Consider the following 15,997-nt stretch of genomic DNA (forward strand, 5'->3'; position numbering starts at 1 on the left):
TCCTTGCAAGGGTGTCCGCTTTCTCGTTGCCTTCTACTCCCATGTGTCTTGGGACCCAGCAGAGGCTGACTTTATTCTGCGTACCTAATATGTTTAGTTTGGTTCAGTGGCAGTTCAGCACCATCTTTGAACTAATGGTATTTGAGCTTAGTGCTTTGATGGCTGCTTGGTCTGACATGATAGTTATATTCTTGTTTTTGTATCCTCTATTGGAATTGGATACATCTTTCAATTGCGTGAATCTCAGCTTGGAAGATACTGGTGTGTTTTCCCATGGGTTCTGAGTATTTGGTTCCGGGTCCAAATACTCCTGCCCCCGTATCTTCTTGTGTTCTAGATCCATCTGTGTACCAAAGGATGGTGCTTTTTGAGGGAGTTATTTCCCTTTCTTTCCCATTCCTTTTTGGTGCCCAGATGTATTCGGAATTTTTGGTTAAATTCAAACCTCCTGTTCATGTCATCTCTTGGAGCCATGAGTGATGCATGGTTTTTCCACAGTTTTCATCAAGATAACATGGCATGGAATTTAAAAACGGATTTGAATAATTTGAGTGTGATATACAGTGGGATTCCAGAAAAAGACGACCCCTCTGAGAATTGTAGCAATACATACATATATATTTATTTATTTATATATTTATTAAAACAGGCTGTGATAACATTACTAATATACTAGAAATTAAGATCTTGTTGTTTTAAAAAATGTATAAAATGGTTGCTATCAATAGATAACAGGGTTGGAGAACCTCTCACCTGATAACGTGATAAGCACACAATTTCTAGTCAACGCCTGTGATATATTCATACCTGAACATTTTATTAATTTTAAATTATTGTTATTGTTTATATAAAAAAGCTAGTGAAGAGTAGGTTTTTATTTATTTATGTATATATATGACGAATTTGTACAACAAATGTTTATGTTGTGACTTTGTATCTGTAAGTAGCAACAAATTGATAAAATAATTTATAACTATTTACTTAACTATGTTCCTATGTCTCTGTAGATCACCTGAAGAAGACAAAAGAACTTGTCGAAAGTTGGGCATTGATATAATACCATTGTATGTTTTGAAGACCACAACCCGAATCCTTATCAACATTATAATAGGAATTGTTAGAAGTAAAGAAAAATCCAAAAGTCTCATCTTGCCCGGTCTAATGACAGATTAATGAATTATTTTTAAGCAAATTTTTAAGAAGCGGTAATATATTGATGATATGATTAGTTTTTATCACGATTCAGATTGTTATAAATTTGAACCTGAGATGTGGCAAAGAGTTATCCGAAGCAAAACCGATCCAGGCCGGCGTCCCATCCTATATACAATTTATAAAGCTGGTCTGCCGAGATATCCAAACACCATTCTTTACTGACGATACTGCTATTTTATTTCCCAACTACAATCCTGTCCAAGCCTCCTCCAATATCAAGGCAACATCTTGAGCTCATTGATGAATGGTGCAAAACGTTGAAAATGAAGCTGCACGCGGATAAATGCACCCGAATTAAGTTCACGCTAAACAAACAGCCTTGAGCACGTCTATACGTTAACAATAAACAATTACCGTTAAGTAAAATACTTAGGGCTATACTTAAACAGTAGACGTGGAATCCTCACACAACACCCAAGCGACAAGAAATAAACAGGCTATTTGGACAACTGCAAAACTTATAGGACCGAAATCAGCCATGTCAGAAAAGAACAAACAATGTACAAAACATTACTTTGGCTTGTTTTGATATACGGAGTGGTACTGTGAGGTACCACCAAGACGTCTAACATCCATCGAATCTAAGCTTTCCAATGAAAATCCTCAGAATTCTTCTATCTCCTTACTAATTTCTCCAACCTTAATATCCACAGTGACTAACATTCCCTTCGTCAAAGAAGTGATCCGTTCTCATATCTGCAATCTTTCAACCCATTTAACCCTTCTGTTCAAGACCAGTCCTCTTCTTCCTATCCCAGGAACCCTCCACGTCGCCTCAAACGACGATGGCCCCGAGACCCCCTCGCTACCCGATAACAAACCGGTGCCAGCTTGGCTTCTCACAACACGTGTCTTTGTTCAGGATACAAATAAATATGGAAATTTGTAAAATACTGAACTGGGTCTGCATTATATCTGTCCCGTTAAGATGAAAGGTTATAAGTACTCTGTCTACGAAGATTAAATGGGATCGCCGACTTCAGTTAGTAATCTTATAAATAAATTCACTATTTTTGGTGGCCCGCTTGACCAATTAATATCATTCAATTAATTAAGGTTTTTAGTTGAGCTAGAGTGGGCAGCATTGAAGCATAGAGCACCATTGAAAAATGGCAAAAAGGAGGGAAAATTCAAAAGGTGCGGTTGAGATGGGAAGTTAGTGTCCGAGTGGATCGAAGTCACGATAGCTCAAGTGGTAGAGTAGCGGCGTATCAAGCCGAAGGTCGTGGGTTGAATCCCGCTCATGACACTGACTTTTTTATCTCAACTAAAAACCTTAATTGACTTATAAATAAAAATATTTCTCAATATAAACGTAAATGTTTAAGAAATAAAAATCATGTATAATTTATACGGTTCCTCTCCAAACTTTTTGCAAAATAAAGTCGTGAAAGTCTGAAGTCCCTTGGCCAGGAAGGAATGTAATAATGTGTAATAATAAAACAATAGTGATGTTGTCGTGCAACTATGATTAGTTCGGAATCCAGACGAATTCTGATCTAGATCTGTAAAAATATTTTCTATTTTTTTAGCAAATACGCGAACACTTTGACATGTTTATAGAAATGAAAGTACACGACATGGAATGGGACATTTATATTTTTATACGCTGTATTCAATTTATTCATTACTTAAAACTTGTTTTTGTTTAATAAAGTTATAATCTGGGATATTTTGAATTTTTCTATATTTAAAAATCAACTATAAGGCTTATTTTGGGTGTGCAATGTCTGTAAGAAAATGTGGATCGCGTAGAAAATCAAGGAAGGAATACTTGCGAAATAGAAAAGCATCTCTACGTCAGTCATCCACTTAGGATTACCAGACTCCCATCTGCTTAACCAAATGTTTATAAATAGCCTGAACGACTGATTTCCCAAAACGTCCTAATGGCCATCTCGAAAAATATTTATCCGACCCATCAAAGGTTTCAATTTACTCGACAAAAGACCATTCTTTGAATCAAAAAAGATTAATTTATTAGCAGTTCCTTAAAGTTAAATAATAGCGGTTTTATTAAATAATACGTATACATAATTAAACGAACAGCCGAAGAATTTCGAAACTAACGAAATTGATTATTCTTATTTTAAATTAAAAAAACTGGAATAGTTTTTTTAAATTTCTACCTATATTTGGATAAATAATTGAGAAAATCATTTAAAAAAAGACAAAATATATTTTATTCATCAATTTTTAGTTATGCTTTCAGTCGACTACTGTCAAAGTATGATTTTTCTTTCTATAACGTAAAATAATATTTCAAAAAATATTACCTCATATTTTTTCAGTCGTAAATACCGTTCCGACGACGTCCAACAATCGAATGCTGATATAACGAGGCAATTTGTAAAAATAAATACAATTTCATTTTAAGTCGGTAGATAATTTGACAAGGCTAAAAATTAGGTTTTACACGTGTAATACGAGATAAAAATGAGGAAATGGACAAGTGGGGAGAACGGAACAAGGTGGCAGGCTTTTTCCTTGGTTTTCTACCGATGTAAACACGCTATTTATACTGTTCTGCATTACCAAGAATAACCGAGGAAAAACATCCTTTAGGTAATTTTGTAAAATGCCCTAAATTTCAACGAGCGAACAATGTACCTTGAGAACATTGACAACTAATCTATAAAATAAAATAAATAATGGCAGTTGGTCAACTTTGGATGGACAGGTTCAACGTGACTTACTTTTCAGGTCAAGTTGTCATCACACATTCGGTATCGAGAAAAAAAACAATTAGCATCCTAATTTCAACTATTCTTTTTTATTTTTCTATAGAAAAAAGTGCTACTATCTAGCAAAGAAGGTAAGGGTTATAAGCAGGGACAGGCGAGGCACATTCTACATCCACTGCGAATTTCCCGTTGTGTAGGGGGCAAGCTAAAAGTACAGAACCATGTTCATAAATTAACATGGACAAATTTTAATGTTTTAGTGTCAAGCGGACCACGAAATTAGTGAATTTAATGATTTAAAATGAAGTATACTTCACTAAACCTCTCCGTAGCCATTTCATTTGTCGTCGAGAATCCAATCCGATTACACGACATTTGAAAAATGGCAAAAAGGATGGGAAATTCAAAAGGTGCGGTTGAGATGGGATGTTGGTGTCTAAGTGGATCGAGGTCACGATAACTCAAGTGGCAGAGCAGCGGCGTATCAAGCCGAAGATCGTGGGTTCGAATCCCGCTCGTGACACTGACTTTTTTATCTCAACTAAAAACCTTAATTAATTGTAATATATTAATATTATAATCAATATTTTCTGAGCATTGAATTACTATGAAAAATAGTTGGTTAAATAAACGTGAATAAAATCGACCAATGATCAAAAACGACCAATACTGTTTGTGAATGCTTTAGTTTAATTTTGAAAGTTCAATAATCCAACCTGAGCCGAAAACCACGTGTCTTTTTATTTTTAGATCTTCTAATCTTACCATATTCCCAGCAGTAACTTTTGAAGCAAAGTATCGAAATGATTGCCTATAAACAAGTCGGTGTGAGATTTTTTATAAATTTATATATAATTTTTACAGAGCTTGCCATAACTAAAGTTATTATGCTGTAATATAGATATAAACTTCTTAGCTAAATTAAACTCTTAAAAAATTTCCCAATTAAAACAACAAACCAGATTGTTGTTAAATCACTTCGCTATGAAAAAATTAATATATTTTTCTAAATTTTCTGGAAAAGAGGAGTTAATTTCTATTGAGATTGTACAAGATAATCTTGATTTGACAGTCGGTATATTGATGGTTAATCTATGTATTAATTTGTCGAAGACCAGCTGAAGCTCATTAAAACTATTTAATGTTTATGTAATGACCCGCTTATAAAAATGTGCTGGGGTCGCCGACCGGGATATTCGCACCTGTGCCCGTAAAGTTGATTATGTCTGCTGGGAATAGCAACCGAGGACGGGGCCAAGCTCAACCCGGCAACGTTATAAAACGGAAACTGCCCTGGAAACAAGTGTTTTACTTTTCGGCGTGTTTTTTCACTTGTAAACGACTTGTAAAACAATGTGTAATGGTGTTCGGGTCAATATTGATGGTCAATTTGGTCAGAAGAGCTAAAGGAACGTTTTGAACCGAGAGACGTTAAATTTCAGGATATAATGATGAAAAAATAAATTATTAACAACACCAGTTACTATCTGCCAAATCTCATTTTTATTCTCATTATAACCAAAATTGGCATTCAGTCATTTCTTATGAAACGTCTCAAATGTTGAAAATAATAAATATATCTGACTGATTAATATAATGTAATTATGCAATTATTAATTACAATGTCCTTTATATTTAACTTTATTATAGTTTATAGTAACAATTAAATTCACTATTTTTCGTGGTCCGGTTGACCAATTAATAACATTTAATTAATTGAGGTTTTAAGTTGAGATAAAAAAGTCAGTGTCACGAGCGGGATTCGAACCCACCGAAAATTCAAAAGGTGGGGTTGAGATGGGAAGTTAGTGCCCGAGGGGATCGAAATCACGATAGTTCAAGTGGTAGAGCAGCGGCGTATCAAGCCGAAGGTCGTGGGTTCGAATCCCGCTCGTGACACTGACTTTTTTATCTCAACTTAAAACCTCAATTAATTAAATGTAACAATTAAACTTTCTTTCCGCGCTTTTATGGCCGATTTCTCCAAGAAAAATCATAGAAAATCTAAATATAACTTACAAGGGGAAATTATAGCAGTTTCAATTAAATATTCTTATAATGACTCAAAAATCGGAAAAATTTTAGTGGTCAAAAATCGATAAATGTAAACTTAATCACAAATTTATATTTAAGGTGGTGCTAGAACAAAATTTCATTTTAGTTTCACGCCAAAACGAAAAAAAAATAGAAACTAGTTTACTGGACAAATATTTCGTTTTTATAAATATTTTGGTTATTAAATTCATTAGATTTCCTGGTCCGATTGACCAAATTACATCTTTTAATTAATTAATCTTTATGCAAGGTACTGGTTGAGATACAAAAGTCAATTTTGGTTATTGATAAATATTCAGATATCGTTAGATGCGGTCTGGTGTGTGATGTAGGTTTCACAAAAACATTTTCTTTATCATACCAACGTTTCGATCTTTATTGAGATCATCTTCAGGGCCTGGCATTTACAAACATTGTTTAAATTTAACAAATACATGTAGGATGTGGAAAAAAGTGAATTTATACAATGCAAAAAAAAATATTTTTTATATTAGATCAAAGTATTTCTACTCACTCAAAGTGTTTGTTTTCTGCGTAAGTGTGCCATTCTTGCGTGTCGTGTTGAGTATGCCAGTGAGATATTGCTGTTTTATTGATAAACTTTGTAATGGATAAACTTGTCAGTACATTTTTATTGCAAACTACATAAAAAATACTGTAAATATTAATATGGTTGATTTGAGCATGTTGAACGGCGAAATAAAAATATAAAAAAAGAAAAATTTCAGCTTTAAAAAAAAATGATGAAACCACAATCACAAGAAGCGACGGATACGTGTCCGATATTTGGAAGTGGAAAATCATGAAAAAAAGTTTAGTCCAATTCCGTGACACACCAAACTGGTCGTCCATTTGTTAGATCAAGGGGCAACTTTACGTAATTTGCAGTTTAATTTAATTCTGATCCACCCTGTTTCGCTGTGTGTTTTGGTTTTGGTGTTGTCATAACAAAATTTTAACTTAATAATGAATAAAAAATTAAGTTTATATGTAAAGTACAAACGTAAAAATCCAAGTCTAGTTTTAAAATGATGACAAATGTGTAACATTGCGTTTAAAGTTGATGAAAAAGTAAGTTTAGAGCGTAGGTTTCAAGCTGAATCGGTTTTCCAAAAACACTATCACTCCGAGGGTTGATGTGAAACGAGCAGTTTTGTCTCATCTGTAATCTGAAATTATATAGTAACTGTAATAATAAATGTAATTAGTTATAACTGTAGTTTTTATGAGACCAGATCGTTCTCAACACATACTTAACGAGTAGAGAAAAACATTATGGTCAACAAATAACGCAAAGATTTTTTTTTTCCTTTTCCAAGCTTTCGTGCTATACATTTTTATTTTATTGATTAGGCGCTGGTTTTGTAATAATATATTCCGAGAGCTTAGCTTTTGTGTAATTTGATAAGCTCAGTTGGTTCTTTTCTATGCCTATATAATTACACATACAAACACACACACACACACACACACAGATATATATATATATATATATATATATATATATATGTAGGGTGATTGGCGATAAGTATCGAAAATTCCAGGAGGTGGTTCTACTCACCATATACAACAAAAAAACAAAAAAATTCCGCATAAACCCTGTCCAAATTTCAACGGCGATGAAGTAATTTCAGGGTTTTTTTTTTAATTTTTCGACTTAGGTCCAATAAATTGCATATGAACTTCAAAATTACTGTCTGTAGAAAAATCTGGTTTATACCACCTGAAAGAACGTTAAACGTTAAATTTGCTGCAAGGAAACCTATTTACATTGAAGAATTGATGATAAAATTCTGCACGAAAAATTCAGAAAAGACAAATACGTTGGATTTTTTTTAAAAATGTTGGATTGATAACTGTTAATAACTGCAAACTCCTGGAGCTTTGAAAATTCCTTCAAAAGTTCTCCATTCAATTCGCTTCCAGCTCCACTCACCTTTTTGGATTGCGCTTCTCGAAGGCCCAAAAATTTTTCATTTTGTTGAAAAAAACTGGTGTCGATGGATGAAGGGGGGCACATTCAATTTTTCCAGGAAATCCGAAATTTAACGAGGGTGTAAAGTTTGGAAGGAAAGTAAAAAAAAATTAAATAACCCAACACTTAATATTTAATCGATTGTGACTGATTTTCTGTTATCTGTCAAGTTTTTTCTTATTTTAAGGACATGATCAGGGAAAAACCATCATAAAAATGACGATTGTCCTTGACAATGATGGGACGAAGTCGTTTTTCAAAGAAAATTGAAACCATCTACTAAAACCTTGTCAATTTGTAGACATTTTTAAGATTGCTTCGCTCTGATGATGACAGTAAAATAGGTCGAAAGCTTGTCAGTTAAAAACTGAATTTGTTTTTCCAAACAGACCATAACGAGATCTACATATTTCATGAGTAAAAAAAGTGGTTGATACATATAACATTTTAAACATTGTCTGATTTCCTTGAAACCATGCGTTTTGATTTTCTTCACTTAAATTTAATTGAGAGCCGTGGTGGTCTAGTGGTTAGGTGGTCCGAAATAAAATTTTTAAATAAGGTACAGAAGTAATTTTCTTTCAAAAATTTACCAAATATTGATAATCTACATAAGTCTAATTGTTTAATTATTATTCGGAGATCGTGAGATGCGGTCTGGTGTGACGTAGGGTTTATCGTGCCAACGTTTCAATCTTTATTGAGATCATCGTCAGGGCCTGAGATTTACAAACATTGTTTAAATTTAACAAATACATGTAGGATGTGGAAAAAATGAATTTATACAATGCCAAAAAAAGATTTTTTTAATATTTAATTAAAGTATTTGTTGTTAATTTTTTTGACAGGATTTATCCTGTCGATTACTTGGCGACATATTGAAGAAACTGTTCGTTTGTGTGCTTCATTAAAAAATTTAGATCCCCTCTCCAAAAGACTTGGACAAAATTCACAGTTAATTAAAATGTAGTAATTCTAAACCTATTAATTCTACCTAATTTTCATTAAGTTCTGTTAATTAACCAGCAAAACGTAAAGACCAAGTAAATAAATGCAGGCAGAAGATTTATCATGCTAACAGACCTTGGTCCGAATCCCGGCATACCCCATGGAATTTTAATTGAGAATAACATAAAGCCCTTTATGCAGAGAAAGGTTGCTCGATGTGTCCCACATAATAGAGGCGTGTCATGCCTTTGCTTCATACAGGGAGCGTGTAGGCATGCCGCCGGACTTAAGAAGGGTTCTCGATCACGGTAGCGAGTTTCAGAGTCCCCTGTTCCGCTTTTTAGAGGAAATTGGGTTTTTTTTATTGTATATAGTATGTCTTATGTGTTGTGTCTATATGTTTTGTCTGAGTGCATGTATTTATTAGCGTGAATGGTGAGGGGGTGAGGGTGAAATATAACGCCATCATCGCCCCTCGAACGATGAAAGCGAGTGAGTGTATGTTCGGGGTCGATCGCGGAATATTTATAAAAGTACCCTATCGACCCCAATCTAGTTTAGTTTAAATATATTTCGGTGGAGGATTATCAAGTACTCCACCGACCAAACGGAATGAATGTACTGTATGGTATGGATGTATTTAAGTGTATGAATGTATTTATTTGTATGAATGTAGTGTTTGAACGGGTATAGAATATAAAAAAAAAAAAAAACATTAAAATAAATTATTGACCACCGTCAGTGATACCCAGGGTAGTCGGACGTTAGCCCTCCTCTTCAACAGGAATTACTTTATTTTTATATAAATATAAATATTAAAATAAGTGAGTCAGATTGGTTGAAAAATTTTAAAAAGTAAAAAATGTTTTGTTTCATTTTGAGCAGTAATGTGCTAAATTTAAGTTTAAACGTCTTGAACGCTTATGAAGACCAAGAAACAGCAAGAATAAATTAGTGCTTATTGTTAGAACTTGTTATTAAAAGTAGAAATTGCCTTGCGTTTTATTTAAAATTCAAAAAACAGGAATATTAAATAAATTATTTTACTAAAATCCATAAAATTAATTGCTCACATGTTGAAAAAAAATTTTTTTGTAAAATTGTAGATGAATATTTTGAACAAAATTAAATGAAGTATGACGAGATTTGGAGGAATTAAACTAGTTGGGCTGAAAAGAAATATGAGAAATATTTCTGATATGTTGTCACCGATAATTGAATGCGTGTACAAAAAAAAAAAAAAAAAAAAAAAACAACCTTACAATGAAAATTCACACCATTTATCCTGGGATAAAGTGGGTACGTTCCTTTGCAAGGTGCTGGCAGTCGTCCCAAAACCCTGGACCAAGGGCGGCCCTGCTGGCTTCGCTTCGTCGCATTCCTCGTCGCCGCTTCCTTCAAAATCGTTTTGCTCGAAACCGACCCAATTTGCAACGTCGCGTTTAAATATTTCAAACGCATTGTCGGCGGATCGATACTGGGTCAAAGAATCGCTATTTCAAGCTTTAAAAAAAAATCTATTGCTATCTATAAATTGGCGATAATTCATAGCGACAATGATAAATAGTTCTAGAATAAGAACAACCTGGTGTAAAATTTAATTTTGAATGTTTTTCAAACCTTTTGGCTGCTTTAGATTGTTAAATTCGTTGTTGGTGTATCATACCAAATAAATATCAACACACGACAGCATTCCTTAATTCTTGGCAAATTGTTAATAAACAATTTTGATTACTGGTCAAAACGATTTTTTTCTTCGCTCTCTCGTTATTTCTCACACAAAATCTCCGGTAATTATCACGTTTTATAATAATAACAGTCGTAAACTGGCCAAAGATGGCGAAGTTGGGCAGGCCAAATCGACAACGACTAAACTGCACGTTCTTAATTGTGTTTGTTTTATACTGTTCTTTATTATACAAAAGTTATTATGCCAGTTCTGACATTAAAATTAAACGAAAGTAATATTACCACTAAGCTTCATATAACTAAAAAGGTGGGGGAACTCATATATTTATGAGCGACAGTTTTGCAATAACTGCCTGTCGTGAAGGTTTAGCGTAAGTTCTCAGCCGTGAAATTGATTTATTTAATATTCTTCTTTTTAACACGGATTATAATCGCTGCATTTCTTTTTTTTATTGTTTTATTCATCTCTTCAATACTGACTGCTTTACTGAACTCTGAAGGTTAGATAACCAATTCTGACAAACTGCAGATCTAGAAATTTTACCTAATTATTTTAATAGAACCTTAAATCTAGTTTTAATAGTCTTTTTTTTACAACAAAAGATTCATCGTAAAGACAGTAAATAGTTTTTGCTTAAACTTTCTTCTGACTAATAACAGCTAAAATAGGTGAATCCAATATTTCTCAATTGTAGAAAAAAAAATTCCATCCAGTTTTGAACTTAGTTTTAATAGATAGTTATTATTTGGAGATCGTGATATGCGGTCTGGTGTGACGTAGGTTTTAGAAAAACATTTTCTTTATCATGCCACGTTCGGTCTTTATTGAGATCATCTTCAGAGCTCAAAGTGTTTGTTTTCTTTGCAGATGTGTCATTATTGTTGTTTCGTGTTGGCACTCTTAACACACAAAAATGACACATCTCCACAGAAAACAAACACTTTGAGCCCTGAAGATGATCTCAATAAAGATCGAAACGTTGGCACGATAAAGAAATGTTTTTCTAAAACCTACGTCACACCAGACCGCATCTCACGATCTCCAAATAGTCATTAACTAACGGTCACTAAACGCCACACATTAGTAGATAATATTTGAAACAAAATCAACAAGACATACAATACTTAGTGTTTAGAAAAAACCACTTCTGACCAAAAACAGCGAAAATGGGTGGACCGAGAGATTTAGTAATTCAAGCTAAATAGTTGGTACAATAATAAATCTCGTTTTGATTATTGTGATGAATCTAAACAAAAAATAGATTATTATTTATTTTATTTTTCTTTGTAGCCTATAAATATTAGTGCATATTACAAATGTGATCACAGTAGGTGCGTTTTCTCACACTATTAACTCCAATGCGAGCGCCGGAGGACACATGACACGAGAAACTTGCCAATGCTGGCACTTAGTGTGAGGTATTGAGTGACAAGGAGGTCCATAGGCCATCGACGATTAAGACGACGTGGCGCGTTTTCCAGATGGGAATGCGCAGAGATGGCTCGCGGGTCGAGACTTTGGTATGAAACCTTTGAAATCTGGAAGCGATCAGTTCTTTGACAAAAGGAATATTGAGTTAGTTGTGGATAGCGAGGTTTGTGAGGTGCTAAGAGCTTTGACAATTTGTCTTAAGACTTTTGATTGGAAGGTTGGATGTTGGATGGCCTGAAAGAACGTTAGTTTTAAACCATATGTAGAAAGTGGTCGCAGTAAAGTGGTTAGGTTAGTGTTGACTGTCGACTTGGATTTCGGTCCTAGAAGTCTTCGTAGTTTCCGAGTCTTTTTTTTAAGTAGTCATTTAGAGTAATTTTTATTTACAAATTTAGTACAAATAAATATATGCATCATACAATATATATAAATGTATAAATTATGGACAAATAAATACATACACATAACGCACATGAACACGCAGTAGATATAATATTTATATATGAGGAAACATTCGACTCGCTCATCCAAGTACCATCATTATATCAGGGCTCATGCTTACTCGCTCCCCATGAGGGATCAATGCATGTCACTGTTCGATCAGATGTGACACACTGAGCAACCTTTCTCTACAAACGGGCCACCAGCGGATTTTGACTTTCTGTTAAGTTGTTGTCTCTTAAGACTTATGTGGGGAGTCTGTCAGTCTGCTGTCGAGTTAATAATCCTAAGTAAACTGAATAGAAATCAATATCTCTTTGTTGAACAAAAAATAAATAGTTTTTAGAATCAACCAAACAAAGGAAAATAAAAAAAACAATAGGCTAGGCTAAAATGAAATATATTTAATTAAATCGGACTTATTGCGAGATTATTTTATAGAGGTTTAGGTCCGGTCGAATTTTGCGTTAGCCATCTAGTCAAGGTTGAAGCCTGTTAGCACGGCATCGCCCCGTGGCAAGATACCAAAAGAGAAAAGATCCAAATCGCTTCTGCATCATCCCCCTCGGATGACGATTTGGCCCGTGGGACGCAGAAAAATCTCCACATCTGCCGAGAAGAACGCCTAAATCGAGACGAGACTATTTACGCCGGCATTTCGAACAAAGGTCGCCTTTATCTCGAGATCAGCGCGACAAATGAATAAAGTCAAGTTCAAACGACGATTTGTGACCATGCAAAGAGGGATGGCAGAGTAAAAATATTTGTGGAAAACGTCCAGTTTTGTTGTTGTTCTATACTACTATTGTTATCAGTAGTGTTACTATATTCGTACCAACAGATTTAACAGACTATAACTTAAATATATTTTGTTTTTATCAAATCAGGATCAGGTAAAAGCGTTTTGAGCGTCTCGCAAAGAAAGTAATGGTTGTCTGGGTCCTCAGACACATAGTTCTGGAGGGTAACTAATAGGCGGACCTAACGCCCGAACAGCACGAACTAACCATCGCAAAAAATAAGATTGGAACCATGATTAACACGAAACGGTCTGGATCAGTTTTTTGAGGATCTGTATCGAAGAAAAAGGGATCATACTCACTCGACTATAGGTGAGGTCTCTTGCGCTAAAGCCCCGCATGTAGAGACAGGTTGCTTGATGTGTCCCATATATTTGAAGGTTTTTATTCCTTGGTTCTATATAAAGAGCGTGTAGGATGCCACTATATACGAGAATTGTGCTTGGGCACGGCAGTATTGTTCTGTTTTTTAATGAAATAGGACTGTTTTAGTGTTTATACTGCGTAGATGCCTTATCTTGTTATTCATTTTGGGTATATTGAAAAAAGAATGTATTTATTAGTGTAAATGTGTAGTGTGAGTAAGGGTGACGAAGGAATATCGAGTATTGAACTACCCTACTTGAAGCAGGAAAGAATGTATTTATGAATGAAAAGGTGTGTGAGTGGGTTTAGTTTTAAAGAGTGCATGCGCTGGAGGCTGAAATGATCTAGCTGTTGATGTAGATAAGATCGAGTTCTGACTTTCAGGACTACCAGACCCGAAGTAGATGTCAACTCAATTCCGTTATGTGTATGTATAGACATGTGTTTGCAGAATTGAATTTATATAAATCTTTAATTATTTTACCCTTTCATGGTGTAGATTATACGTTATAGTTGCAGTTTGTGCATTTTCCAAGCGGAACTTACATTTGCTGGCAGACAAACTCAAAATTGTCCTGAACTTTTGAATAAAAAATCATTTTTGATTGTGCTGTCAGATTATTGAATTGATTGATTTACTTTAGAGAGCTTAAGGTTTTTAAAATTAAATCTATATAAAAATCGTACTTTTAATTTCAACATGTCCAACTGCACAATACTTTGTTCTACTTCAACTTAACACGCTGGCTTGAAATGAGGTTTACGCTACTATTAAGTTACTAGTTTTCGTGGTCCGCTTGACCAATTTACAGATTTAAATTAATTAAGGTTTTTAGTCGAGATAAAAAAGTCAGTGTCACGAGCGGGATTCGAACCCACGACCTTCGGCTAGATACGCCGCTGCTCTACCACTTGCGCTGTCGTGACCTCGATCTTAATTGGTCAACCGGACCACAAAAACTAGCGATTTTAATAAGTTAAAATGAAGTATACCTTCACTAAAGTTCTCCGTGGCCATTTCATTTGTCGCCGAGAATCAAATAAATTTCACGACATTTGAAAAATGGCAAAAAGGAGGGAAAATTAAAAAATAAGTGGGGTTGAGATGGGAAGTCCGAGTCAAGGTCACGATAGCTCAAGTGGTAGAGTAGCGGCGTATCTTGCCGAAGATCGTGGGTTCGAATCCCGCTCGTGACACTGACTTTTTTGTCTCGACTGAAAACCTTAATTAATTGAAAGCTAATATTAAGATAACTGATTACTGATTGAAGTACTGATGCCCAAATCAGCACATGCATGTACATACATAATCGCGTGTAACCCTGTTTCCTCCAAAATTCAGAACAGGGGACCCAAATATTCGCTTGCTCAAGCAAACTCTGATATCTGGTGCTATTCCGCGCTCTGTATATGGATCCACGGAATGGCACACTTCATTTAGGTGCGACACATTAAGCAATCTTTCTCTTCATGTCGGCCACGTAAACGAGCTTTGGCTCAGAAGTCCGTCAACTCACATGGCCTATTCTTTATCGGGTCAGGATCCTCTTAAACAAGTCAGAATCTCCGAGGGCCGCATTAATTCTTTTCTTCATTCGTGAGATATACACTCTCCAGTTCACCTCCAGTTCAACGACGCTGCCATTTTCTTTTTACCATCTGTTTAATCACAATTTTAACATCAGAGGATCGAATCGCGGAGGTTATGTCCAGAGATTAAGCTGCTTTAGCTGCCATCTGTGTTTTTTCGTTACCTTCCAGGCATGTGTGTTCAACAGCAATAACGTTTTGCCGAGATGCTCCAGTTGATCTATACTACCTCTCCAACGAGAGGGTCGTCGTAGAACCTGTCACGGACAGCAGGAACCGCGCTGATGGAGTCGTTGCAGACTAGGCAGAGCCATAATATTAAAATAAATTACAATTAATTAAGGTTTTTAGATGAGATACAAAGTCAATGGCACGAGCGGGATTCGAACCCACGATTTTCGGCTTGATACGCCGCTGCTCTACCACTTAAGCTATCGTGACCTCGATCCACTCGGACACCAACTTCCCATCTCAACCGCACCTTTTGAATTTTCCCTCCTTTTTGCCATTTTTCAAATGTCGTGTAATCGGGTTGGATTCTCGGCGACAAATGAAATGGCCACGGAGAGCTTTAGTGAAGTATACTTCGTTTTTAATCACAATTAAGGATTGAATGATGAACACAATGAAATTTGTCGTCGAGAATCCAACCCGATTACACGATCGAAGTCACGATAGCTCAAGTGGTAGAGCAGCGGCCTATCAAGCCGAAGATCGTGGGTTCGAATCCCGCTCGTGCCATTGACTTTGTATCTCATCTAAAAACCTTAATTAATTTTAATATATTAATTGGTCAAGCGGA

At 35.1% G+C, this 15,997-nt stretch overlaps 2 protein-coding genes and 1 non-coding gene across 4 annotated transcripts in view; 2 read left to right on the plus strand and 1 right to left on the minus strand.

The window, feature by feature from the left end:
• LOC106669904 (venom allergen 5) overlaps positions 1-3,515 on the minus strand; it is a 50,739-nt gene extending 47,224 nt beyond the window's left edge. The window contains exon 1 of one of the 2 annotated variants that reach the window (XM_024229229.1): positions 3,492-3,515. In XM_024229229.1, coding sequence (XP_024084997.1) covers positions 3,492-3,496 — 5 coding nt within the window. In that variant the 5' untranslated portion in view covers positions 3,497-3,515. The remainder of the gene's footprint in view (positions 1-3,491) is intronic. The other variant, XM_024229233.1, reaches the window with a different exon arrangement.
• The window catches only part of LOC106669910 (tropomodulin), a 126,897-nt gene that overhangs the window by 5,820 nt on the left and 105,080 nt on the right, over positions 1-15,997 (plus strand). The gene's annotated exons all lie outside the window — the stretch shown is intronic.
• On the plus strand, positions 15,864-15,936 carry Trnad-auc. The gene has a single exon. It is a non-coding gene; the product is annotated as a tRNA-Asp (tRNA).

The sequence above is a fragment of the Cimex lectularius genome, unplaced genomic scaffold (genome assembly GCF_000648675.2).
Source record: "Cimex lectularius strain Harlan isolate CLEC.00 unplaced genomic scaffold, Clec_2.1 scaffold20, whole genome shotgun sequence".
In the NCBI taxonomy this organism is placed as follows: domain Eukaryota; kingdom Metazoa; phylum Arthropoda; class Insecta; order Hemiptera; family Cimicidae; genus Cimex; species Cimex lectularius.